Here is a 25982-nt window from a genome sequence, read left to right on the forward strand (position 1 = left end):
TGGGGGGTGTGTTGTCATGGCCAGATCTAGTGAGCATCATATGGGCACAGCAAAAGAAGGCGTTTTTTTTAAACAAGACCTGTGTCCAAAAAAAAAAAAAAAAAAAAAAAAGACACATGCTGTCTACTTGGCCTGGTGGAGGCCTGCCTCAAACAACAGCTTTGCTTACAGGAAGGGGTCCTACAGCACACTCCTGGCCCTTTAAGAAATAAAAGGAAGTCAAACCCTGGGGGCTTCAAGTGGAATGGAATGGGCATTCCTGAGCACCAGTCTCAATGCTGTTGTCACTAGGCACCAAGGACACCATCAGGCTGGACAGCACACATGCTCTCTGACCCAGCAATTCAATTTTTAGGAACATGCACCAGCTGTGCCCTTAGGTGCAGAACCTCTGGCTGCCCATGCATACAGTAGAGGGGGACAGGATGTTCAGTGAGTCCCTGTTAAAATAACCAAAAGACCATTCAGCCCAGACACATAACCTTGGGCACCCAGTACTGACAACTAGCAGTGCTGCCCTCTGTGCTGACACAGGAAATGGAGCATTAAATGAAGAAGCAAGGGGCAGAAGACCAAGTGTACAGTGTAAACATTGATGGGACAGATGCACATAGCACCGCCTGGATGGGCAGTGGGTGTCTGGAAACCAGTGCAGCAGGAAGGAAGCTGGAGCTCCCTTTGAGAAGACAGTCTCAAATGTGCAACAGGCAGGCACAGCCTAGGGAGAAAAAGCATGAAGCTGGACTGCTTGTACTGTTGGGATGTACATTATATTGGTACACTGTCATGTGCTGTTTGAGCTCACTGAGAAACCGGCTGTGGAAGTGGGGTTGTTCCCCCGACCCCCTCCTTCAGACCCAAGCACATTTATGTCAGAGTCCTCTAAAATCCCCTGTCCTGGCTCAGGTTAGCCCCTTGGCTCTGAAATGGGGAGACAGTGACTAAGGGTATTAAAGACATTGTGTCCTTAAGAACAGCTAGAAGGTAAAACATTTCCAACAGAGGTTACTGTTGTTTATCCCATAATATAGAAATGCTTGTGGGAAAGGCAAGAGCTCATCCATGCAGAGAATTCCCTGCTCTCTAGCATGACTGTTTCAGGAGGGCTTCCCTAGTCATTTCTGCTGGATGACTGGGAGCACTCACGTATATAATAAATGCATGCCTGCATGTATGTAAAGTACACCACATGCATGCAGTGCTGTGGAGGCCAGAAGGCAGTGTTGGATCCCCTAGAACTGAAGTCACAGGCATTGTGTGCTGCCATGTGGATGCTGGGAACTGAACCTGGGTTCTCTGCAAGAGTACCAAGTGCTCTTAACTGCTGAGCCACCTCTCCATGCCCTCCAGCTAGCTGTTTTATGGGGGCTTCCCCAGTCCATTTCTGCTGGATGTTTGTAAGGCCCACTTTGATGTCACTTTTTGTTTGCTTTCTCAGTTGGGCTACTCTGGTTGTTTCTGCTCAATACTGTGAGCACCTGATTCAATGACATTTTGCTATCTGCTGTTTGCTGTTTATTCTTTTACTTTTGCTTGCTGTATGCTTAATAAGCTCATTCCAAAACCAAAAGCATGGCTATGGTAGATCATTCTCCAGACTGTACAGAACAACTGCACAAAAGGTCCCAGACATAAACATCCTCTCCCCTCCCCTCCCCTCCCCTCCCCTCTCCTCTCCCCTCTCTCTTCTCCCACCTTTCTCTTTCCAGGATTCATATATCCCAGACTGGCTTCAAACTTACCATATAGCCGAGGATAACTTTGCACTTGTGATCTTCCTGCCTCTTCCACCCAAGTGTTGGATTACAGATTTGTACCACCATGCCTGGTTTATGTGGTACTGGGGTTCAAACCCAGGACGTTAGGCATGTTAGACAAGCACTCTACCAAGTGAGTGACATTTCAAAACACTTTTTGGCAACAGAAGCCAACTGGGGGCATAGAAGCCAGTTTTATATAGTAGACATCTCCATAAGGGAAGTCTTAATGTTTTTGAAAAACTGATCCAACAGTGGAGAACAAGCACCTTTGCCCGCAGGAAACTAGCTTCTAGCTGAATGGGGCCACTCACACTCAGGGCCTCCCAGGGTTCTCATACCTCACTCCAAGAAAGCAGGGAAGGCCAGCTCACCTGTGGTACATGGCATTGGTGGCCTCATATGTAAGGTTCACAGGGTCCTCGTAGCCAATCTCCACCGCCCGGGCACGCTCTTGGGCCATGTATGCACCACGTACCAGTTTGGCCCCAAAACACCAGCCTTCACGGCAAGCCAGCTCCACATCCATGGTCACATTGTCATAGGCATCCTGCAGGGCCAAACCCAAAAGTCAAAGGGAGCCCAGTGGTGGCAGCGCAAAGACTACCTGGTTCATAGGTGTATCAGCTTAGAGCACCTAGGCCAGCAGGCTAAGGGATGTGCCACTCAAGAGATCTGGGAGACATATACAGGTGGGGCTGGGCCTCTAACCTCTTCTTATCAAGGAAGTGGGACAGTGGGACAATCTGCAGCCCCTCCTCTGTGTGGCCTGAGATAGTTCTGTGGGAGGTCAACTCAAGTGCGTGACATCATTGTGTACTTTAGAGTCACCTTGGCCAGTTAGAAGCAGAGTGCCATATATACCATGTCCTCATGGTGCCTGATGAAAAGTGTCCCTCTGAGCCTAGCTAGAAGCAGTGTCAGCTGCCAGGAATCACTCCCCATACACATCATGTCCTCAGGGTACCTAATGAAAGGTGTCTGCATGCTCTACAGACTTGTACAGACCCCCAGAAATTTAGCAACCTCAGGTTGAAGGGCTGGGTTTGGGGTTCCTCTGGGCTCCCAGAACTCTCTCTCCAGCCCTGGGTCAGTCTTCCAGGGGAGTCCAAAGGTTTTGTCATATTTTTTGTGGGGGGGAAGTCTTTTTTAAACAGGGTCTCCCTGTAGTCCCAGCTGACCTGAACTCACTATGTAGACCAGGCTGGCCTTGAACTCACAGAGATCCGCCTGCCTCTGCCTCCCAAGTGTTGGGATTAAAAGCGTGTGCCACTATACCTGACCTTTGTCAGATGCTTAAGAGGGTCCTGTGCTAAAAATAATGGGCAGAAAGAAACGGTCATCTGTGAAGGCTTCAAAGACATCAGACAGACTCTGAAAGAGCTCCCTGTCTGTGCCTCCCCGCCACTTTTTATTTTTAATTGCCATGTGCATGTGTGTGATGTATATGAGTGCAGATATATGTATGCTACGGTCCACATGTGGGGTTCAGAAGATGAACTGTGAGAGTTGGTTCTCTCCAGGCAATCTGAGAATCAAACTCAGGTTGTTGGGTTTGCAGGGCATGTGCCTCTCCCATTAAGCCATCTCCCCAGTCCACCCACACACTCTTGACTAGGTCCTGAGCCCAGAAGAAGGGCTGAGGACAGGATCCTGGGAGCCTTGTTTCCTCCTTTGCAGCCAGCCTCAGCCTCTCCTGCAAGTCCAGGCATGCCTGCTATACAGAGCCTATTTCTTAGACACTGGGGCTCAGTATAGGTTAGCAGCCTGCTTCCTCCTCTACCTGTCCTGCTGCTCCCAGCCTCTGCACAAAGTAGGGCAAGACAGATGCTTCAAGCTCCATAGAAAGACATTTCCCTTCAGGGTGGTGGGTTACACTGCATGCCAGAGGGCCTACTGCATCCCTGGAAACAGGCAGGAAGATGGGAAGGCAGGGGTAGTTGTCCATACCTTGAGGTAGCACTGGAACGTGTTAAAGATGAGTGGCTTGTCCACATTGAACCTGCGCTGCATTTCCAGGGTCAAGCGACTTATGGCGGGCTGGAAGTAGCTCTGCTCAGCATCTATCATCAGCCGGACACCCACCTCTCTAGCTTTCTGAGAGGTACATAGGAAGGAAAAAATCTGAGGCTCAAAGGAGACAGTGTTCCCCTCTGCTTAGGTATTGGGGTCCCCAGTGTCCTGCCCACTCCCCACACATAGGGCTGTTCAAACCTTGGCTAGTACATCCATCCTTTGCAGCATCCTTGTCATCTGCTGCTCCTCTTCCTCAGTGAACCGTGACAGCACAGGCTCCAGCTGTCCTGTCTGAGAATACAGCAGAAGTCAGGCACTGTGGACCACAGTGCTCCACCTTAAGCCCAGTCACACCTTTCAGCCTTCTGCCCACCCTCATACCCCTTCATGGACCAGAGAGGCTGCCTCTCAGTATCTTGCCCTAGGCCACTTAGAAACAGGAAGAAAATGCCCTGAACTCAGGGCTGGCCAGCTCACTGTCCTACACACGAGGAGGTGCTATGCCCATGCTGATGACACCAAGTTCAGGGCTGAACCCCAACAGGTTTGCTTATATGGCCTTCTCACCCTTAGAGGGCCCTACCACAGTGGGGAACCCCACTGCCCTTCTATGAGTCAAAAAAAGTGAACCCTGACTCCCTAATTGACCAGAAGGTTCCACTTGGAATTGAAAAAGGCTCCAGAGGAAGAACCATGACTGGGGGCGGGGAATAGCCGACTCACAGCAGGGGACCAAGACGGTCACCTTTGAGAAGCCAGACAGGTCAGTAGTGGACTGGTGACTGGAGTTATGAGAATGCACCCAGAGGGCCCACAAAGCACAGGAGCCTCTCATTCACCCACCACCGCCACCATGGCACAGGAGCTCCTGGAATGCTAATGAGACACCCTTTCTCAGATCCCAGCAGCCTGCTTCACTGAGCACAAACCATTAGTCTCTAATGGTCAGTGACCTTGGAGCAGAGCTACACTGAATATTCAATCCTCTAGGGTCCAGACTGTGGCTCAAAGCTTGGGGTGGGCTCTCAGTCTTCAGGGACTAGAGTATCACGGAAGAAACATCTGCAGGATGCTCTCCCGAGCGGCTGCTTCTGCTCCTCCCTCATAGAGAGTGGGGTTCCACACAGCCTCTCTCCTCTGCCCCTGAACACAGGCCAGACTAGCAATTCACTTTGTCAGACTTAACTTGGCCTGACTTCTAAAGCCAGGTACAAAAGATAACGCAGTTTTTGCCTGGCCATCATCTTGGGACACTCACCCTGGGAAACCAGCCACCATGTTTTTTTGGAGAAAGCCCAGCTGACAGCCATCATTAGCTTCCTGACGTCTGAGGGGGGAACCCTCCACAACCACCTGGCCCTGCCACCCTCTAAGCACAAAAGTCCAGGAGACCTCAGAACTACCCAGCTGAACCCTGTCAACCCAGAACCATGAGAGGGGCCACATCTAGCCACAAAGATTTGGGGTGACCTGACACACAAGGGTAGGTGAGTTGGGGAAGATCTTTTTCCCCAGACATCTTATGTGCAAGGGTCCACGTGGGTCACTGTCCCACTGGGTACTCTGTGGATACTGGGTTTGTCTTCTTTGAGGTGGGGCCAGAAAGGATGGCATCTTAGTCACACTGAGGGGACACATGGGGTGAGGGTTGGTGTTACCTGTACATTGGGGACCACCAGGTGCCTGGAGAGCTGGGTCCTGCTATCAATGAGGCTGTTCCAGTCCAGAAGGTCCACAGTTCTGAGGGATGAGGCACATCATCAGAGCAGAAGGCCAGTAGTTTCTGGGTCCAGTCACTCAACTTTACCTATAGGTACTAGGATTATTTGGGGGATCCTAGACCCACACAGGCCAATTCCCTCAGAAGAGTACTCCCAAGCCCAGCCACCACAAAACCTACCTGTTTGACTTTTTAAAAACTAGGTATATTTAAAAAACTGAAACCAAAGTAAGACAATTTTTGCAGTGGGTTGGTAGCAGTACAAACAATGTATCCACAAAGAATGCCAAGGCCAGGCCAGGCTTACAGAAGAGCCAAAATGGGGAGGTTAGGCAGGAGATAGATGCCACTTCAGAGGGCTGGAAAGAAGCCAGTGTGCAGGGCTGGCCAAGGTCCACCTGAGAGCTGATAGCTCCACCTTAAGTCAGCTTCCTGATCGGACTGGGGGCTCCTGTGATCTCAGTTCCATCCCCTGGCCCTGACAATGGGGAATGGATCTGTGTTCTTTCACTCGCCAGAGTGACTTTCAAGAAGGGCTATGCAGAGAATTTTTGCTCTGGACCTAGGTTAGTTTCTAAGAAGTCCTGTGTTCATTCTGCCCCAGCACCAGGGACCCCCAAGCTCCCTGTCAACTCCTGTTCAGTAAATCTCAGGGAGCGATTTCTATGGCACTGCCACTCCCCTGGGCCACCCTCACCAGGGAGGTGACCAAGGCTAGAAACCACTGGGGCTCAGCTAAAACCATGACTACTCCAAGATGGATGTCAGCTCTTACCCAGACCCTCCCAATGTCTCCAGAGTAAACCACTGCTCAATCTCAGCCTTGGATGCGATGCCCATCTTCGCGATGCTTTCCTTGAGAGTGAGAAGGCAGAGTCAGCACTGACACTTCCCAGCCTCATCTGATAACACTCCACCATAAGTCTGTGGTGTTATTTGACTTTATCCCATCATCTGTGAGCACGGGATTCATTTGAGACCCGTTTCTATTCCTAGCTGGCTACAGTCTTTTCCATCTGTATCAGCTACCTACAGGGCCACCCTCCCAAACATACTCTTTGTAGACAGTGAAGCCATCTACAGTTCCCACCACAGTTACTGTTCCTCCCTCCTCTTCCTTGCTGCCCCAGCAGCTGCAGAGTGAGCTACATACATCCTGAACAGCTCTAAGACTCCACCTTGGACCACGGTGTTGTGCCTGCCCCTCATACCCATGTGAGGGAGGGAAAGGGCTGCTCACCTGCAGTACCACCACCTCTAGCTTTGTGTCCACAGCAGCACGTCCAGCCTGCCCCTGCTCTGCAGCCATTTGATGAAAGAACCGTCTCCACCTGGTCAGCACGTCTGAGAACTGCAGCTGCCAGTACAGGTTTGAATCCTACTGCAGCATGTGCCCAGCTCCCCCATCCAACCCCCAAGTCTCCCTCTGAAGCCTGAGACCACAGCCAAGGGTCCAGGCATATCGTCAGTCTTTCAATGCCCACCGCTGTCCCAAGATCTACAAAGGCTCTGCAGCCCAAACACACTACCACTTACCAGAAACTGCGGTCTCCCCAGTGCAGTGAGCTTAATGGCTGCGAAGCCAGCGTCACTGGCTCCACCTGTCAGAAGCCAAAGGAAGAGCCATGAGTGTTCCAGATGTGATGGACACCTAAGTCAGAGAAGGAGGACCAGGTGCACCTTTTGGCTTCCTTCCAAAAGCCTAATCAGTACTACCCAGTCCCCTGAATGCCCTTGTAGATGGCTGTGCCAGAGCCCCTGCCAGAGTCGGGGGGACTGATAAACCAGTGTTTTATGTAGGCAAAAAAGACAGACCTGCACATTGCTAGGCAGCCCTGAGAGTCTTCCTGCTGTAGTTTCTTCTCAGGCTGTTCATGTTAAAGCCACAGAACACAGAAATGCCAAGTAGGGCAGAGACTGGGGCACACAACACAACCCTTATTTTCTCCCAGGGTGAGAAGGCAGAAGACAAGTAGATGTCCCTCACCAAAATACCAGAGCACTGGCCTGACTGCTCAAGCCACCCTGGCCCATGAAGTAGCTGCTCCCCCAGGAATATAAGAACCTTCAGAAAGTGTAGAACCCACTCCCACACTGGCAGGACTGCTGGGACCCTGGGGCTCAGTGACTTCACAGCTTAACTGGCCTCCCTCTGCCCCCAGTCCTCCACAGGCTGTAATAGAACTCATCTGGCACCATGTGTAGGAACATGGCAGAGCAGAAGGTGTCTTCCAGGAGCTTCCAGGACCCGTAGGAAGGACCTGGATGCAGAACAGTCCTGGAGGGGCCTAGACCAGCCCTTTATTCCAGCCTCAGCCTTCTCCACCTGCCCAGAGCTCCACCCAGGCAGCCAGCAAAGTGGGGGGCAGGGAGGGTACCTGAAGCCTGGATGCAGCGCAGTAAGGTCTCCATGTAGTTGTCACATTTGGCTTCATTGGCATAGAAATAGGTACGGGCACTGATGACACCATCTCTGCGGTCTCCAAAGGCTGGGTGAACCTGATATTGCTTCTCCCTTTTATTTGTGCCTGGGAAGGTAGATAGATACATGGCCTGAGTACAGATGCCAGCTCTGCCCAGAGCTTCAGCTCTAATCCCCAACTCATCCCAGAATACATAGGCCAACATCCCAGAAACCCCCCGCCGCAAGATGGGCTTCAAATAGGCTTTGGTGAGAACCCTGCAGCTTCCCTCCTCTCTAATAGCCATAGACCACTCCCCTTGCTGTCCCTTCCACTTGGGGTGCATATCCCTCTGGCTAAGCCTCATCAAGGGACAAACCAGGCTAGAGAGACAGAGCCTCCATCACAAAGGCCTAGACTGTGACTTGCTAAGGGCCTAGGAGGCTGAGACTGTTTGGGAAAGCTGTGAGAAATATGGGGAGCCTGTAACTTGCTGGGTATTCTCAGGTATGAGAGGTACACAGAGCCAGGCCCAGGCATGGGAAGCAGCCTCTGGGTTGTCCTTTGCCCCAAGGCTAGCAGAGGTCCTGAACCCAGGTGTCTCCTGGGCCACCAGGCTGTGCATGAGGGTGAGGAGAGCATCGGTTCCTAAACTCACCACTGCCATCCCTCTCTGCTTCAGAGGTGCATGACCTGCAGGAAGGAGGAGAAGGCAAACGTCAGTCACACCACATGAACTGCAGTTGACCAGGAGGAAGCCAGAAAGCAGCAGAACCTGAGCCTTGGACCTGACCACGAACCTGACAGAGAGCTGGCTCCAAGACAGGCCAACTTGAGTTGGCCAGGCAGACCTGGCCCCTCCTGAGGCCTGGCATGACCACCTGGGCCAGGGAGGGTTGGCAGCTTCTGGAGCCCTCCAACCCATGTCCTTACAATCCTCAGGCTTCCTGTGAGTAGAGCCCTCCTTTCTGAGGAGGCCAGGCAAAGCCATGTTCTGACCTATTCAGATCAGCCCAGGGCATGCATTTCATTCTTTATAAGCTATGAGGAAGGTATTGCCTTCCTCAAAAACATGGGACAGAGCCAAGTAGGATAGAAAGGAACAAGGGCAGAAGCCACCCTGTACCCAAGGTTCCTCCAATCTAGCATCAATGCCCCCTTGATCTGGTCTGGCCTCTGCTCCCACACCTAGGGTTTCTAGGTTCCTCTGAGAATGAGGCCCCACACAGCCCTGGCTAACTCCACCTTAGGGCCCAGCCCCGGCTAAGACTCTTAGGTTTATTTTCTGAATAGCAACCAGAAATTTCCTTAGAAGACACTAATGGGGTCTCCACATGCCCTAGCTGAAAACTTCCCAAGTTCCCATCATACTCAGAGACATCCACATCCTCATTAGGACAGGACACCGAGGCCAGTATGCTGGCCTTTGAAGGAAAGGATGATGATTCTTCCCTCCCATCCCTCAGGGCAAAAAGCAGTGGCAGATGATAGTTAACTGCATCTTCCAGGTCTCACCATCAAGGAGCATCTAATTGGGCAGCTTTCAGCCTCACTACTCTGGAGCAAATCTGGGTCACTGAGCCATCTGCCAGGAAGTCTCCCCCTGGGTCCTTCACCCCTGTGCCAGTCTTATCTGGAGACTTTGAGTCAGAAACCATGGTGGGGCCAGGCCCTTAAGTGCCTGGGGCTCCTCATGTGTACCACAGCCCACAAGGTTGCAGCCCAAGGGACAAAGCTAGATAGGCAGCTACTGCTCCAGCCAGTTCACACTGACAAGATGTAATAGAAGAGAAGAGGGTGAAATGTCACCCTATGACAATGTTCTGAGTCTATAACAAGGAGGCAGGTAGTCTCCACATACCACCTCCCAACAGGGACTGGGAGCCAAGCTCCCTGACGGCTCTTCAAGAGCAGTCTCAAGTACAATCAGACAAAATTCCTCCTGAGGAATAACAATGCTAAGGCAGGGGAAGCAGGCAGGGTGCTTCCCTGAGCAGAAAATCTCCTATCAAGGAATGAGACTGGAGGCCTGCGTGACCCCTGATGGAATGGTCAGGTTCTATAAACCCACAGTCCACAGTTGCCAAGCCTGGCTTCCGTGCTTCCTCTGCCTTCTTCCACTAACTGGGGACAGGCCTCAGACTTTGAGAATCCCCCAAGGGACCCTCAAGTAGCTCATCACATGGGTCCATGGGACTGGTCATTCCTGGCCAGGCATAGCCAGTGGGCCCTGCAAGCTATGAGGTGGGGTGGATATTGCAGCAGCTCTTGCAAATTCTGTTCTGCCTACAGCCTCCACCCCTTAAAGGCAGAGCACCAGCAATAGAGTTGAGTGTGCATCCTCACTACCTGTTGCTGGTATTGGAGGGCTGTCATTCCGTTAGGTCAGGAGGGGACTTCTTATGTCCCAGAGCCCAAGCAGAGTTCCTATATGACAAGCAGAGAAGCCAACAGAGACAGCCACAGCCTTTGCAGGACAAGAGAGGCAGCTCCTGAGGGCAGGCAAAGCAGGCAGGCCCACCTTCCCCAGAGCGCCTCAAGAGACTCCCAGGTAAAAGCACTCAGTGCTCTCCCAGTCTAGGCTGAAGCTATGGAGTCCATTGGTTATTCAACCCAAAGCCTCAGTAAAGCCTGCAGCTAAGTCTCCAGGCAACAGTGAGGTTCACAGGGGGTGCTGGGGCTGGAGTACCCCGCCTTCAAAACAGCCAATCACAAGGAAGGGGCTGGGCACCCTAAACCAATGAGCTGGGGTTTGGCATGCTGAGACCAGGCCTGGACATTTTGTTCTCAGGGCCAGAGGCTTCACATGACTGCCTTTCCCCACCCCCTCCCTAGAGCCACCTGGGGAGGGGCAGGGCAAAATCAGAGGCCTGACAGACATCAGTTGAACAGCTGCAGTCAGAATCATGGGCCCCAAAATCCAAGAAACGCCTGGCTAGGAGGATTACTGGCAGCAGCACTTTGCAAAGAAAGAGCTTATCTTGCACAGGCCTCCAGAGTCAGTCACTACGCAGGGAGCAGAATTAAGGACATTCTGTTCTGTTGCCCAAGAGGGCAGGTCAGTGAGCTCTGTACTCTCCACTCACTGCCCAGGGATGGGCCTTGCAGCAAGCTGATGCCAGCAGGAGACTCCAGGCTGCCAGTCACACTACACTGCTGCTCATTTGCAATTCTGACCCTGGATGCCTAGCTGGATCCCACCTGCAAGGCTCCATATCCTGCAAGCATAGCCACATGAAGATTGGGAATCTATTTGAGGATCAGTTGAAACTTGTAGATGTGGGTAGGGTAGCAACCCAGTCAGTCAGTCAGTCAGGAATCCATAGGAAGAAAGAAAGTAGCAGAGCAGGAAACCAAGGCCCCACTAGGCCCCACAAATGTTTGTGTTAAGGACCAAGTAGCACAAATTCTCAGCCTTAGAGGCCACCCATTTATACCATTCTGCCCTTTAGGGCAAAAGCAATTTGAATTTCATAAGGTTTTCCTTTTTTTGAGACAGGGTCTCCCTGTAGCCCCAGTTAGCCTGTAACTCCCTATGTAGATCAGGCCAGCTTTGATCTCACAAAGGCCTGGTCAAGGCCTGCCTCTGCCTCCACAGTGCTGGGATTAAGGCGTGTGCCTGGAGTTTTCATGTCACAAAGCATAGTCCTTGTTTTGCTATTTTCAACCACTCAAAAATGCAAAAATACAATTAGCCTGCAAACAGTTCAGACTAGGTGGTATACTGGATAGGGCCAAGGACCATAGTTTGCCTATCTGTCCCTCCCCCCTCCTCTGGCTTTCAACAAAAGCCCAGAGCTTTCATCTTCAGGAAGCAAGAACTCAAGTACAACCCATGAGGGCTCTGGGAAACAGGTCAAAGGCCCTTCCAGCCTTGGCCACCACCTAGATGAGGTGGAAGTCCAGCAGCCTGGTGCACTCTGGGGCTACAGCAGTGCCTTGCAGCACTGGAAAGGCAGCCCTTACTCCATCTCTTTGTGCTCTGCCTCCTCAGGGCTCAGGTCTTCCTCCATTCCGTAGTCTAGGATAGAGCCAACACCAAAGGTTTTGTTGTGCCGGATCAGAGGCCAGATGGATTCCTGGTCCTCGCCTGCCACAAAATGCCCATAAAAGGTCATCTTCATCAGCTTGTCGAACATCCACTGCCCCAGAAGCTTCCTGGCAAAATGGAGCAGCTGAAAGGCAAAAGGAAGTAGATGTTGGCCACCTAATTCTCCACTCCTACTTCATTATAGCACCAAACTTGTAGCATATTTTATAGAGAAGACCATTTGGAACAGGTTGCTTCTGCTCTCACGGCCACTGTGAACCAGTCCTCATCCAGGCAGCATAAGAGGACCAAGGTCCCACCCTTTGACCCTCCTCCCTACTGGCTCCCTGCAACTATGAGAGTACTGTTCCCCCTAGGACCTTACCCTGAGCAGGCTAGCTCAGGGTAAGGGGAGTGCCTGACCACTACTTGGTAGGTAAAGAGGAGCCAAGCCAGTCTCCCCAGGGACAGCAGTGGCCACTTTTGTGACACTTAGTAGTCTGCTGGGGAGAAGGCATAGAGACAACTCTCAGGAATGCAAGTGACTGGACTTCACAATGATTTGTTTTCTCATTGCAACCCACTAAAATAGTGCTTGGTGTGATGCCAGCCCTTAAATGCTTGCTGAATGGTGAATACACACAAAATGCAGCTGGCTAGAAGTGAGGCATGTCTGTCTACAGGGCATTGTGAGATGGGGGCCTTACATGGCAGAGTGGTCCAGGGCTGACCAGCTGCCCGGATGGATGGGCCCCTGAGAAAGACAGCTGCAAGGAGGCAGACGCTTTCTCCCCATCACATCTCACTCCATCTCAAATTACTGTCAGCATTCCTTCAAACCCTCAAGGAAACAAGTGAAGGAAGGAGACATAATGAGAGACACACAAGGGGAAGGAGCAACATCACTTGACAGGTGATATTGGACAGGAGGACAGAGGCAGTATTGTGGACAGGGGTAGGAGGCATTTGCTAACCTAGATCCAGGGAAGAGGGCACTCAGTGAGCTAAGAAGGGGAGATGGAGAGCAAGGGGAACCCCACAGTAGAAAAAACCATGTCAGGACGGAGTGGGGACAAATAGACTCCTGTGTGCTCAAAAGCAGCCCCCCGCCCCCGTGGAAGCCCCTGTGTCTACTAATGCCCACCCAACTGAGCTCCAGGAAAAGGCTGGGGTTCCTCAAACCCCATGGATGATGAGAACCGTCTTGAAAACCACTTCTAGTCTAAGTAGAAGCATTCACAAGTCCAACACTTCTCATCGTGGCCATACCACTGCATATTGGAGCTCCATGGAAATGCCCCCAACCACATCTGCACACAGGTGTCCCTGAGGACCAGGCCATCACCCCACCTCCCCAAAGCCTCCATTCAGGATCTGGGATTTCTGTATTTTGTTTTTTTATCAAAAGGGTTAGTCTCTAGTAAAGGACTAAGTTAACACATAGTAGACCTGCATCTCATCAAGCCCAAGCCAGAGTCAGAAAGTCTGAGACTCAGCCAGCCTGACCCTGCAGGAATGACAGATCCTGCCTAATGAGATATCACCCCACATCAGGCAGAGCTGACTCAAAGACCTGAAAATAATCCTACAACATAAAGAAAAGGACCTCTGACCTCATCCATGTGAACCTTGATGGAATTTTCAGGAACTCCAGGAGTAAAGGTGTGGTCCTTGAACAGAACCACACCAAATAATCATTAAGTGCTACAGCCCACATGGAAGGAGTAGGAGCTGCCACCAGATGTGCTCTATTAACACAAGATAGGAAATGAGTCCAGAGACCAGGGCTGACACCCCAACACACCCTGGCCTGCTTTCCAAAGGAGGAGGTGTGGAGGGAATGGCGGTCTAAGAGAATCACCATTATCACTGAGAATGGTGAATGCACACAGGCAGAACCAGCAACTTAAAAGTGGACTCCAGAGCCAAGGCACCACTTCAAATCCATCTTGCTGTTACTTGTGCCCTGGGTATCACTATCTAAGCCCAGAGTAGCCCTACCTCCTCCTATCCTAGTGGGGAAATCCTTTGTAAATTTATGAGCTTGTATCAGTAATATAGACACTCATTTTCACTGTAAAGGATTCAAAACAAGTCAAGTATGGTGGCACACATTTGTAATTCAGCACTTGAGAGGCTAAGAGCATCAGGAGTTCAAGGCCAACCTGGGCTATATAATAAGACCTTATCTCAAAAAGGAAAAAAATGGCTGGGAGATGGCTGTCATAAAGTGCTTACCTTAAGTTTGATCTCCAGAACCCAGGTGTGGCAGTGTGTGTTTCTAATCCCAGCACTGGGGAGACAGACAGGAAGATCCCAGGACTCACTAGTTGGCCAGCCTAGCCTACTTGTGGCACTCCAGACCAGTTAAAAAAAGAAAAAACTGGGGTTGGGGATTTAGCACAGTGGTGCTGGCGGGCGCAAGGCCCTGGGTTCAGTCCTCAGCCCTAGAGAAAAAAAAAAAAGGAAAGAAAAAAATTCCTGTCTCATAGGGTGTGGTGGCACACGCCTTTAATCCAAGCACTTGGGAGCCTAAGATAGGCAGATCTCTGGGACCCAGGCCAGCCAGGTTGCATAGCAAAACTGTCTCTTTAGCGGCTACAGAGATGGCTAAGCAGTTAAGAGCACTGGCTGCTCTTACAGAGGATTTGGGTTCAATTCCCAGCACCCACATGGCAGCTGACAACCGTCTGTAACTCCAGTTCCAGGGAATCCGACACCCTCTTCTCACCTCTATGGGCATTGCACAACAGGGTGCACCGACCTACATGCAGGCATTACACTCATACACATAAAATAAAAAATAATAAAATATTTTTTAAAGAAAAACCGTCTTAAAAAGAAAAAAATGCCAGGCATGGTGGTGCACGTCTTTAAATCCCAGCACTCAGGAGGCAGAGGCAGGCAGATCTCCGGGAGTTCAAGGCCAGCCTGGTCTACATGGCAGATCCAAGCCAGCCGGGGCTATAGGGAGACCCTGTCTCAAAAAAAAAACCACAAAAAACAAAAACAAAAGCAAGTTGGGGCTACGAAGATGGCTCAGCAGTTAAGGGCACCTGATGCTCTTGCATTTGGCTCCTAGCACTCACATGGAAACCACCTGTTAACTCCAGTTTCAGGGGCTCTAACGCCCTCTTCTGACCTCTGCAGGCACTGTAGGACATGGATGCATTTACATACATGCAGGCAATACACTCATACACATAAAATAAAATTAATATATTTTAAAAGGAAATGTCTCAAACAACTGAACCAATTCTGTTTCCTCTGGCCCCAAAGACCCACTGCCATTTTCATCTTGTCCCTTCTGGGCTGGCTCACATTCAAACCATGGAAACCCAGACTCTTCTCAATCCTTATCAAATAGGCTCATTCCTTGCAAGTGTGGACAAAAAAAGGAGCTCTGACCCAAGGTAGCAGTTCCAATCTCAGTTCCTCCAGCCTCAAATCCTCAAAGCAGGTCTGATGATTCTACTGTCACGGCTGGAACCACACAGCTGCTGCTGGAACCACAGAGCTGCACAGCCTGGGTTGCTCAGCAGAAGGAATTCTTCCAGTTAGGGAATGATATGACTGTTCCGAGTCCAGTCCATCAATGGGATCTGGAGAGCAGCTCTGAGTTCTGGGGTCCCACTTCTGAGCACCATTTCCTTCAGCACCAGGGACTGAGGCCATAAAACACCCAAGAGACCCACTAACAACAGCAGCACAGATCCCACAGAGGGGTTCCCCAGGGCACAAGCAAGCAGAGGGGGAAGCCTGGAAGAAGTTACCTTGGGAGAGCCTGCCTCTTCTAGGAACCCACAGAACACCTTTAAGCTCCAGGACTTTCCCAGAATAGGCTCCAGTGGGCCAAAGGAGGTGATATGTCACCCACAGTGCCCTGATTAACAGAGGTACAGGGGCTCACTCCCCTTACAACCAAACTCCAAGTACCCCAGGGCTTCTCAGCTGGATGACTGGTATTGAATCTAGGGCAAAGCACAATGCTGGGCCTACAGACACCTGGTTATAATGTCTCTCCCCTTCTCTCCCTACCTGCTAGTCACCAGTGGCTTCCAAGGTGCTCACAAAGGCCTGGTCTGATTCTTGCCCTTCACAGAGACCCCATTTGTTTTCAATCACTCCTGTCCAGCTTGCTGCATCCTCCTTCCTGGCTAAGGTGCCACCAGCACTTGCTATCCCTTCCAGCTGCCCCTTAAATAGTTATGTTCCCCAAAGAGTCCTCACCATTGCTTCCCCCCTGCTAAGTTCCTTTACCTTCCTCCCCTTCTTCCCAGTTGGGCTTTATCATTATTGCTACTTGCCACAAACATATCTGGCTCCCAGAGCCTCCCATACTCAGATCAGGGCCTTCCTTGTCTACCACCCTATCCCCAACTCCTGCTGCTACCACCCATCACTCCTGTATTCCAAATCTCTACATGGGTATGAGCCTCCTATCTGTTGTGGCTTCACCAGAACTCTTGAGTATGGCTCCAGTTTCTCCGCAGGCTCACCTGAGAAGTCACCACCCACCTTTGATAAATCTCCCAGATCCTTGAGGCCAACAACTAGATCCTTATATACTGTCCCCAGGTCACCTTGAGATAACTGTCATCTCTTAACTCTTCCACACCGGTGAAGCCCGTGCTCTGCTTTCTACTTCTCCAAGGCCCTCACATTTCTTTCTTTCTTTTTTTTTTTTTTTTTTTTCAAGAGACAGGTTCTCTCTGTAGTCCCAGCTGTCCCAGAACTCACGATGTAGACCAGGCTGACCTTGAACTCACAGAGATCTGCCTGTCTTTGCCTCCCAAGTGCTGAGACTAAAGGCATGTGCAGTTCTAGTTTTATGACCACTGCCCCACAAAGCCTCTCCATGGTGGAGACTGAATGATGTTTCCAGCCTTACATCTTCCATCAGTACCTCTGATGGCAGTTTTAGGCAGAGCGATATAAAAGCCCTAGGTGTGCTCTTCCCCAGTACATCAGCCAACTGGCCTGGAACTCGCTATGTAGACCAGGCTGGTGCTGGGATTAAAGGCATGCACCACCATGCCCAGCTTCCCTCACATTTCTTAAAGTGACCATGTTACAGTTTAAAGTTGCATGCTTGCTAGCCTCCTAGAATACCCAACTTCTATACTGCAATCCACAACTGGTGCTGGCAGCAGGAACACCAGGGTTACGGGGTTCTCTGGACCACGGGTGATATAACTGCCCTCAGACCTATAAGCCTAGCACTTGGGAGGTGGATGCAGGAGGATCAGGATTTCAAAGTCATCCCCAGCAACATAATGAGTTTGAGGCCAGCCTGAGCTACAATTGATCCTGCCAAAAATAAATAAAGATAGGAGTGGCAGTTGTGGCCCCAGAGAGAATTACTTCAATGGTCACTAAATATTTGACCAGCTCTGTCTTAGCTTTGTATCTGTGTGCTTCTGAATCTAGGCTCTTTATTCTTATTTAAAATAAATTCAAACACTTAAGAAAAAATAAAGTTGGGTGTTTGGTGGTCTTCTCATTTTCCCCAAAACCGTTCAGAGTAGCTGTGTTTGGGAGTACTGGGCCACAGCTTGTGGAATCCTAGAGTGTTAGCCTGACTTGAAGCCACATGAAGGATACTCGACTTTAAACCCCTGTAAATGGTACATATCTTAAACACTATCAGCCTTTGTTTCCAGTTGGTAGTAATTTTAAGTAGGAAACTTCGCGAGGTCCGAAAGAGCATGCAGGAAACGCCTCCCTTCCCGGCCCGCCCAGCTGCAGGCCACGCCTGAGTGGTCCTACTTTACTTCCAGACTCCATTACCTCCTCCTGGCCTGGCTGAAGTCCCAGCGCCGCACCTGTCCACCTGGCCACCCATCCACCCGCGCACCTGCTCATGGTGAGCCAGCAGCACCGGCGACGCACACAGGCGCAGCACCAACAGGTTGCGCGCCAGCTCCCAGCTCCGCCGGCTGCGGTACGCCTCCTGCGTGTTGCCGAAGTCCACGGCCGGCACCGGCGGCCGCACAGCCTCCGCTGCTCCGCATCCCTGCGCGGTTCCCGGGCTCGCGGTGGTCTGCTCTCGGGCCCCCGGCGCCTTGGAGAAGGCGGCGAAGCGTTGGGCCACCCGGTGCAGCAGGAAGACGCGCTTCCAAGCCATGGCGGGGCCACTATCAGCCAAGGGGCCGCTTAAATACTCGCGGCCTGCCACTCCCAGAGGACACGCCCATTCCCTGGGTCCCACCCACCACCCCAGAAGCTCCGCCCCTAGCCCATCCCCATTTTAAGAGCGGGAGTTGACCTCTAGGCCGGTGCCTCTCGGCAGGAGACCTCTCGGTGCACCCTGGCGTCGCGTGCGTTCGGCGGCTGGTCACACCCACCGGGAGGTGCCCAGCGCTCCTCTCTCTAGCTGGCAGTCACTACTCCACTGCTGCTGGAGACCCGGCTCCTTGTTAGCTTACCCCCAGCTCGGCCTTCCCTGCAAAAGATCCAACCCCTTGGAACCTGGGCTGGTTAGCTTCTGGATTTTCCCAATCCCCAAAATTGACCAAGTCGGTCCGACTCGGTCAGCGCCATTGCACCCTTGCATACCCTGACCCTCGTTACCGAGTCTCACAGCTACCACCAGGCCAGCTAGAATCCTGCCCCGGAATGTGGTCCTGTTCTTCCTCTGGCTTAAAGGGGCATTTGGCAAGCTGTTCTTCCCCCATCACTCCACCCCTGCCTAAAGTGGGGGTGCAGGTAAGAGGCCTGTTAAATGCTTGTCCCCACCCCCACCCCCCAAACCTCCTCCATCCTCTAGGCCTACCTCCTGTCCTGGGTCAAGCAAGAGCCCCAGGCTCCCATGGTTCCCCCCTTCCCTCCGTCTCCACATTTGCCTGGGACTGACTGTGGGCCCCAGCAGATGTCACCTTCCTTAGGAACCCTGACTACCCCCACATTGCCTGGGACTGACTGTGGGCCCCAGCAGATGTCACCTTCCTTAGGAACCCTGACTACCCCCACCATAGCACTCCTCATGTCCCCTCTGACATTCCTACACACAGGGACTGGGTTTGATTATGGGTGGCAACCTAGTCTTAATCCCTACAGGCTTGACCCTGCCTTCCCTACACCTTGGCAGAAAACTCCTGGGGGCTTGGACTCTCCATTCTGTTCTAGACTGTGGATGTTTGGAGCTGCATAGTTCTTTGTGGTGGGGACTGTTGTGTACATGGCAGAACGTTCATCACCATCTCTGGCTTCAGATGACAATTACACACACATACACACACACACACACACACACACAGCCTAAGAGATCTCTAATATTGCCAGATGCCCCTGGAAAGCACAATACTCACCCGTCTTGGTTGAGGGCAGCTTTCTAAGTGAGGCCACAGGTTTTGTGTCTCTACCCCTCCCCACGCCCCCAACAGAACAGAAATGAAAAAGGTAGAGTGTAGCAGGGGGATCAAAGTTCAGAGATGAGGTCAGGAGTGCAGCTCAGAAACTTGATTTATAGAGAGCAGGCTAGCCTTGGAAACCTCATCATGACTGTCCATCCATCCTTCTCCTCCTCCAGGCTCTAGTCCACACTTACCCTGTCTCCTCTCTCCTCCTCCTCAGGCTCAAGTTGTTGGTCACCTCCCTGGAGGCCTTCCCTGATCCCCACAGCAGCCTGGGACCTCTTCTCTTGCATTTGCTGGTGACAGTTACATCCCAGCTACACTCACTGACACCTTAATGAGTCTTTATTGAGAGAAGGCAAGACAGAACTGATGTAGATTATCTTATCACAGGCTCTGGCTAGTGACTCGTCCTCTAGGCCCTACCCTAGCATCTAAGTAACACTGGATCTCACCAGGCCCTCACCCAGCACCAGAAGACCAAGTGACTGAGTTAGATAATTGAGACCTACATGCATAGATAGGGCTAGGACCCTCTGGCTTCCAAATAGCTTTGTTCCTACTTTGTACCCAGGAATCCCTTTGATGTCATGTGCACTCTAGGAGCTATGCCAAGAGAACTGGGCTGCATCTGGAGCTTCTGCACCCGCTGACCAGAATGGGACCTCGGGTTCCTAAATCCAAGCTTAGGTCACCCAAATCACGTGTATCAGAAGAAACAGTGCCTTCGGCAGGTACACACCAACTGATTTGGGGACATGCTCCCAGCAGGAGGAGCCACGGTTGTGTGCAGCCCATTTTCCAGATGATCCTGTTGGTCTCCCTGGTCCTACAGGAACCTCACTCTGATGCACTCTTATGAAGGTTAGGGAGAGAGAGGTCCTAGCCCTTCAGCTATGCCACCCCTCACTGATCATTATGGAGAAGACTGATAGGCATCTTTATCACACATACTTATGGCAAAAAGAAGGAGACCAAGCCATGTATTACAAGCAAGATGGGCAAAGTTGCTTCATCAAAGCTCCAACCATATCTGGTCAACTTGAGCCTAACAGACCCAGCACTGACCAGCATGTTCTGGCTGTTTGATTTGGAAAAGTTGCTGCATTGATTTTCTGGGGTGAGCTAAAGTTTGGCAAACTGTCCATTAGTCATGGGCACAGTTTCAAAATTCCAGGTCTGTTGCTGTTGTTTTTTGTTTTGTTTTGCTTGTTTTTCTTTTTTTTTTTTTCTTGTTGTTTTTTAAGATAGGTTTCATATATCCCAGGCTGCCTCAAGCTTCTGGTCCACTTCCTCACTGCTAGGATTACAGACGTGCAACACCATGCCCAGTTAATGTGGTGCTGGGGATCAAACCCAGGGCTTTGTACATGCTAGGTTAGTACTCTGCCTAAGTGAGCTGCATTCCCAGCCCCTCAGACTGTGGTTTTTTTTTCATGCACAAACATCTCTGCCTTGTACCTGGCCTTGTACCAAGGATTAAATATATTCAGGAAAAAAACTGCAACTGTACCAAACATGTACAGACTTGTTCTTGTCTTTTTATTCCCTAAACAATACAATTTGGCAACCATTTCCCTCATGCTTACATGGAGAATAAGCTTACACGGTGAGGTAAAGTACATGAGAAATTATGCTTGGCTTATATGCAAACACCACACCATTGTACGGAGGAACTTGAGCAGCCATGGATTTTAGTACCCACAGATGCTGAGCAACAGCTGTACTTGGGAACTCAAATCTAGTAGATCACTTCGCACCCTGGACACCTTGATGAAGAAACAATTTAACTTTAGTCTCTCCTGACAGCTACCTTTATGGGAACAGTTGCCATCCCCTCTTGCCAGCCCAGTGCAAACTGCTGTGGGGACAATAGATCTTGTTTCTGTTTCACAACAGCAGTACTCACAAGAGCCAAGAGGTGGAAACAACCCAAATATCATTGAAAAATGGAAAGGTAAGTAAAATGCAGTCCATTCATTCAAATGACTATGGTTCAATCATGAAAAAGGAGTGAAAGGGATTTTTTTTCTGATGGAAGTTTTTGTTCGTTGAGATAGGGTCTCACTATGGTTCCTGTCAGCATAATAGTTCTAAAGTTTATCCATTCTATGGCATATAATTCTTTATTATTCTAGGCATGGTAGTACCTACCTCTAATCCCAAGCACTTTCTGAGACTGAGGCAAAAGGACTTCAAGTTTTTAGACTAGGCTACATAGTAAAAATCTATTTAAAGCAAGAATTAGACTTGATGAAAGAAGCCAGACGCAGAACACCATATGTTGTATGATTCCATATATATGAAGTATATATAGAATTCAGAGATTCAGAACAGGCCAAACCATAGGAATAGAAATCTCATGGACAAAACCATAGAGTTGATTGGCGATTGTATGGAAATGGGGGCATGGGAGGAATGGGAGTGATAGCTGATGGGTCTGGGGTTTCTTTATGTATGAAAATGTTCTGGGACTAGACAGCAATGACTTTTACTCAACCTTGTGGTACAGTCATCCCTCAGTAGCCTCAGGGGATTGGTGCCAGACCCTCCATGGATACCAGAATTGATGGATGCTCAAATCCTTTATTTGAAATGTCATAGAATTTGCATATAACCTATGTGCATCCTTCCGTGTACTTTAAGGCACTTTTCAATGATTATAGTACCTCATTCAGTGTAAATGCCGTGTAATAGCTATTATACTGTATTGTTTAGGGAATGATGATAAGAAAAGTCTTTTCATGTTCAGTACATACGCAATTTTTTTTCAGATATATTTGCTCTTTGGTTGGTTGAATCCACAGATCCAGAAACCAGAATACAGAGAGCCAATTGTATAATAAAAGTTGTTCATTTGTGTCTTTAAAATGGATGAATTATAAGTTATGTGAATTGGATCTCAGCAAAACTGGTGTGTATACGTGTGTGTGTGTGTGTGTGTGTGTGTGTATCAAGGTTACAGTGTTTGTTTCAAGGCTGTTCACAACCAGAGCACACCAGCTGAACACATCAACAAATAAAATGACTGAGCCTGAGCTTCCCAGCCACTCCATAAACTCTAAGAAGCTGAATCTTCCCTCTGCTGGGAGTCCTGGGCAGTTGGCTCCCTGCTGTGCCAGCAGCTGGTCCATTCTGAAAGGTGGGAAGTGGGAAGGAAGCTCCTGGAGGAGGATGGCTGGGTGGAGAGTGTGGAGGACAGGAGAATAAGCTTCTGTCCTGCAGATCAAGACGGAACAGCATCTAAGCACCAGACTCCAGTACATGATGGAGATGCAGCTGCTGGGCATCCCAGAAGTTGGCCTGATCACCAGTACCAAGGGCTCCTGAACAGAGGGACATGGTGTTTCCAGCTCAGCTATCTCAGGATACATGCAAACCCCTTTTGTGCAGGCAGACAGCCCTTTTAGACCACTCCTAGTTCCTCCTCCTCCTCCTCCTTCTTTTTTTTTTTTTTTTTTTTTTTTTTTTTTTTTTTTTTTACAGGGTCTCCCTGTAGCACGATTTCATGTACCAGGCCTGGAAGCTTATATAAGTTAAGGGCTGGGGGTGACCTTGAACTTCTTTCTGATCCTGCTGCCTCCACTTCCCAAGTGCTAGGAATACAGACTTGTGTCATGTCCAGTTTATGTGGTACTAGGGATTGAACCCAGTCCCTGATGCATGCAAAGCAAACACTCTACATCCCCAGTCCTGGTGCTCCCTCTGGAAGGATACTCAGGAAAATGTGGTTTCTCCTTCAGCCTTGAGCATGACATTGGAGCTCTGTCAAAGTTATTCTTTGGCCACGTGCATAGCGTCCACATTGCTGAAATATTTGTTTGCTGCAGTCCTGACTCCCTGCACTCACTCTGATTTGTGGCATTTTGCTGCTTGCTCTCTACCCACTTATACTGATGGATGCATTCTGTCTGCAGGCAGAGGCATTCATTCACATTTGTTTAATTTGGGGCTTGTCTTCTTGATATCAGCCTGCACCAAACTCAAGCCTGTATTTGCTCGCCCTGCATGTAAATTCTTCTTTGGTACATTATCTCCTTATCCGCTCTGTGCCGGCATCCAGAGATCCTGCTTGAGTTCTATTTAGCTGTGTCATTTTATTCTTTTATTTATTTATTTATTTTTTAGTAAAATACGATTGCATTTTGTAAGGTTGAGATTGTTCGTGTCTGTGTGAATGCAATCACACTTCACCACTTTATATAATCACTCTCTGTCCACGTGCGAGGAGAGGTAGCTAAACTTCCCCCCAGATCTCTTCCTTGTAAAATCATTGTGTACTCCATCTGCTGATAGCATTGCATTCCCAACCTTCCCACACAGGCTCTATGACTGCTGCTCTCTGCTACACAGAGGAAACTGAGGTTCAGAGAGACCTCATGGCATACCCAAGGGCTCAGAGCAAGATTAGAAACAAAGTTCCCTGTCCTCAGAGACTTTTGCCTTTTCCAAGGGTCCAACAGAGTGCTTGTTCCATGGCCAGCTGATACATCAGGGTAGCCAGCTCCTTCCCAGGAGCATACAGGCTAGAGAGGCAGAGCCCAGCACAGGAACAGTGATGGGAAGGTGGGGACGACAGTGAAGTACAAACTGGTGAGTGTGAAGGAGAGCTCAGGGTAGGAGGTTTTTATTGGGTGGAACAGGCCCACACCCAGAGCCAGGATAACTCCAAGATGACAGCAATGCTGCCTCAGTTTTCATTGTTACCAAGGCACAGCTTGTAAGGGGTCCACAGGCCACAGAATGAGGCCACCAGTGGCCGCCTCCTACCCATATGTGTTCTTCAGGGAAGGGACAGTAACAAATATCTACCCTGAGTGGTTGTTGCTGATATGGCGGGCACTGAAGATGTTTCCATGGGACCCAGTGTCCACTCAGCACTCATAGCCAGAGCCAGGGTCCCTCTGCCTGGTGAAAGAGAAGCTGTGGAGGATATCCCAGAAACCTATGGTTCCAGCAGACTGTGAGTGAGGACAGCCAGCAGCCATGTTGGGGAGGCGGAAGCAGGTCTGGTAGGGCTGCTGCTGATCAATTTTCTTCTTTTCCTTTAAAAAAAAATTATATATATATATATTTGGTCTTTTTGAGACAGGGTCTCCCTGTAGCCCTAGCTGTCCTGGAACTCACTATGTAGACCTTGAACTCACAGAGATCCGCCTGCCTCCCAAGTGCTGGGACTAAAGGTGTGCGCCACCGCGCCTGGCTTAAATATATTTTTGAGAATTTCGTACTTGAGTATTGATTTGCATCAATTCCACCCCTCCCAGTCCCTTCTCCAACTCCTCCCATGTCTGCCCTCACCTCTTAATTTCTTGTTCTCTTCTTTATTATTGTTACATATATTTGTATGTATATAGATATATATGGTTATACAGATATATAATTCACTGAGTCTATTGTGTGTACAAGTGTTTAGGAGTGGACCTTGGGTTAGCTATGCCACAGGATATTCACTCAGGAGCTGGGAGAGGAAGGGACAGCTGATCTGAGAGAGGGAAAGTGGGGCATCAGGGGACACAGAGAAACAATTTACAATGAGATCTCTCACAGTGAAACTTTGACTCAAGCAGGTAAGGTCAGCCACCCAGCTTTGCCAGTTTGCTGCATCCCAAATCCTGCCCCCAAAAGCCTATCCCTCCAAGCCAGAGGGTATCCTGGGGAGCAGCTGACAGACTCTGCTTCTAACTTCTTTTTTGAATATTTTATTTACTTTTATGAGTGTTTTGCCTGCATGTGTGTATGTGCACCCCATCCATGCCTGGTATCCATGGAGGCCAGAAGTGGCCATTGGATGCCCTGGAACTGGAGTTAAGGATGGGCGTTAGCCACTATATGGGTGCTGGGAGCCAAACCCAGGTCCTCCAGAAGAGGAATAAGTGTTCTTAACCTCTGAGCCATCTCTCCAGCCCCTGCTTCTAACTTCTGATCCTTTGCTTTGGATACCATATGTCCCCTCTTCTCTATCCAGCATACAGGGCCATATTCCATGGGCCACATTAGTTTTGGCTCCCAAATTGGAGGTGCCATATCTTGGCTTCTTCTTGGGGTAAGGGCTTAAAGAGAGGTAAAGGGCTCCCTGTCCCTCCTAGTCTCCTTGTGTTGTGCCAGAACCTCAAGAACCAGCTCCCTATCAGGTTCACCAAGACCAAACCCCTAAGTATAGAAGACAAACACACATGTAACCATGGGGGTCTCTAATCTGTTGCCCCAGAGCCTCTTCCCGAGAGCCACTCCCTCTTCCTCCCCAGGAGAGATTTCAGCCCCAGGTCTCAGCCTGTGGTTACCCAGCAACATGGCCAGAATTTGGCCTGATTAGCTCCCTGAGCCAGCACACACAGCTGGGCTTTGGCCTAACCCTGAGCCTTACCTCTGACTTCCCTTGAAGTTAACAGGGCCAAGATTCCTATAAAGACAGTCTCAAAAATCATCAGCCATGGCTCAGAGAGTTAAGCAAAAGACAGAGTGCTTCGGGTATTAGAGACATGAACACATCCCTGATGTGCTGGGAGGGAAGAGCCCACAGGGTGCCAAGCTGCCTAACCAGAGAGAGAGAGAGAGAGAGAGAGAGAGAGAGAGAGAGAGAGAGATGCCAGCAGAGGTCAAAAGAGACCAGGTCTCCTGAAACTTGAGTTGCAAGCAGTTGTGAGACACCTGATGTGGATGCTGGGAACTGATAACTGAGTTCAGGTCTGTAAGAGCAGT

The 25982-nt window shown here is 50.1% G+C and overlaps 1 protein-coding gene and 1 long non-coding RNA gene across 4 annotated transcripts in view; one reads left to right on the forward strand and one right to left on the reverse strand.

The window, feature by feature from the left end:
* Prodh (proline dehydrogenase 1) overlaps positions 1–18086 on the reverse strand; it is a 21814-nt gene extending 3728 nt beyond the window's left edge. For 2 of the 3 annotated variants that reach the window (XM_029568258.1, XM_008843003.3), the window contains exons 1-11: positions 17783–18086; positions 11862–12070; positions 8554–8588; positions 7872–8021; positions 7030–7094; positions 6734–6850; positions 6269–6348; positions 5432–5513; positions 3972–4064; positions 3708–3854; positions 2132–2307 (exon numbers count right to left, since the gene is read on the reverse strand). In XM_029568258.1, the coding sequence (XP_029424118.1) occupies positions 2132–2307; positions 3708–3854; positions 3972–4064; positions 5432–5513; positions 6269–6348; positions 6734–6850; positions 7030–7094; positions 7872–8021; positions 8554–8588; positions 11862–12070; positions 17783–18052 (1424 nt within the window). In that variant the 5' untranslated portion in view covers positions 18053–18086. Of the gene's footprint in view, positions 1–489; positions 719–2131; positions 2308–3707; positions 3855–3971; positions 4065–5431; positions 5514–6268; positions 6349–6733; positions 6851–7029; positions 7095–7871; positions 8022–8553; positions 8589–11861; positions 12071–17782 lie in introns of those variants that run through there. The other variant, XM_029568259.1, reaches the window with a different exon arrangement.
* Positions 18087–18339: 253 nt separating this feature from the next.
* LOC115072020 lies at positions 18340–22142 on the forward strand. The gene is made up of 4 exons (XR_003851080.1): positions 18340–18633; positions 19855–20014; positions 21090–21237; positions 22055–22142. It is a non-coding gene; the product is annotated as an uncharacterized LOC115072020 (long non-coding RNA).
* The last annotated feature ends 3840 nt before the right edge of the window (positions 22143–25982 follow it).

The sequence above is a fragment of the Nannospalax galili genome, unplaced genomic scaffold (assembly GCF_000622305.1).
Source record: "Nannospalax galili isolate Female #2095 unplaced genomic scaffold, S.galili_v1.0 scaffold820, whole genome shotgun sequence".
Lineage (NCBI taxonomy): Eukaryota > Metazoa > Chordata > Mammalia > Rodentia > Spalacidae > Nannospalax > Nannospalax galili.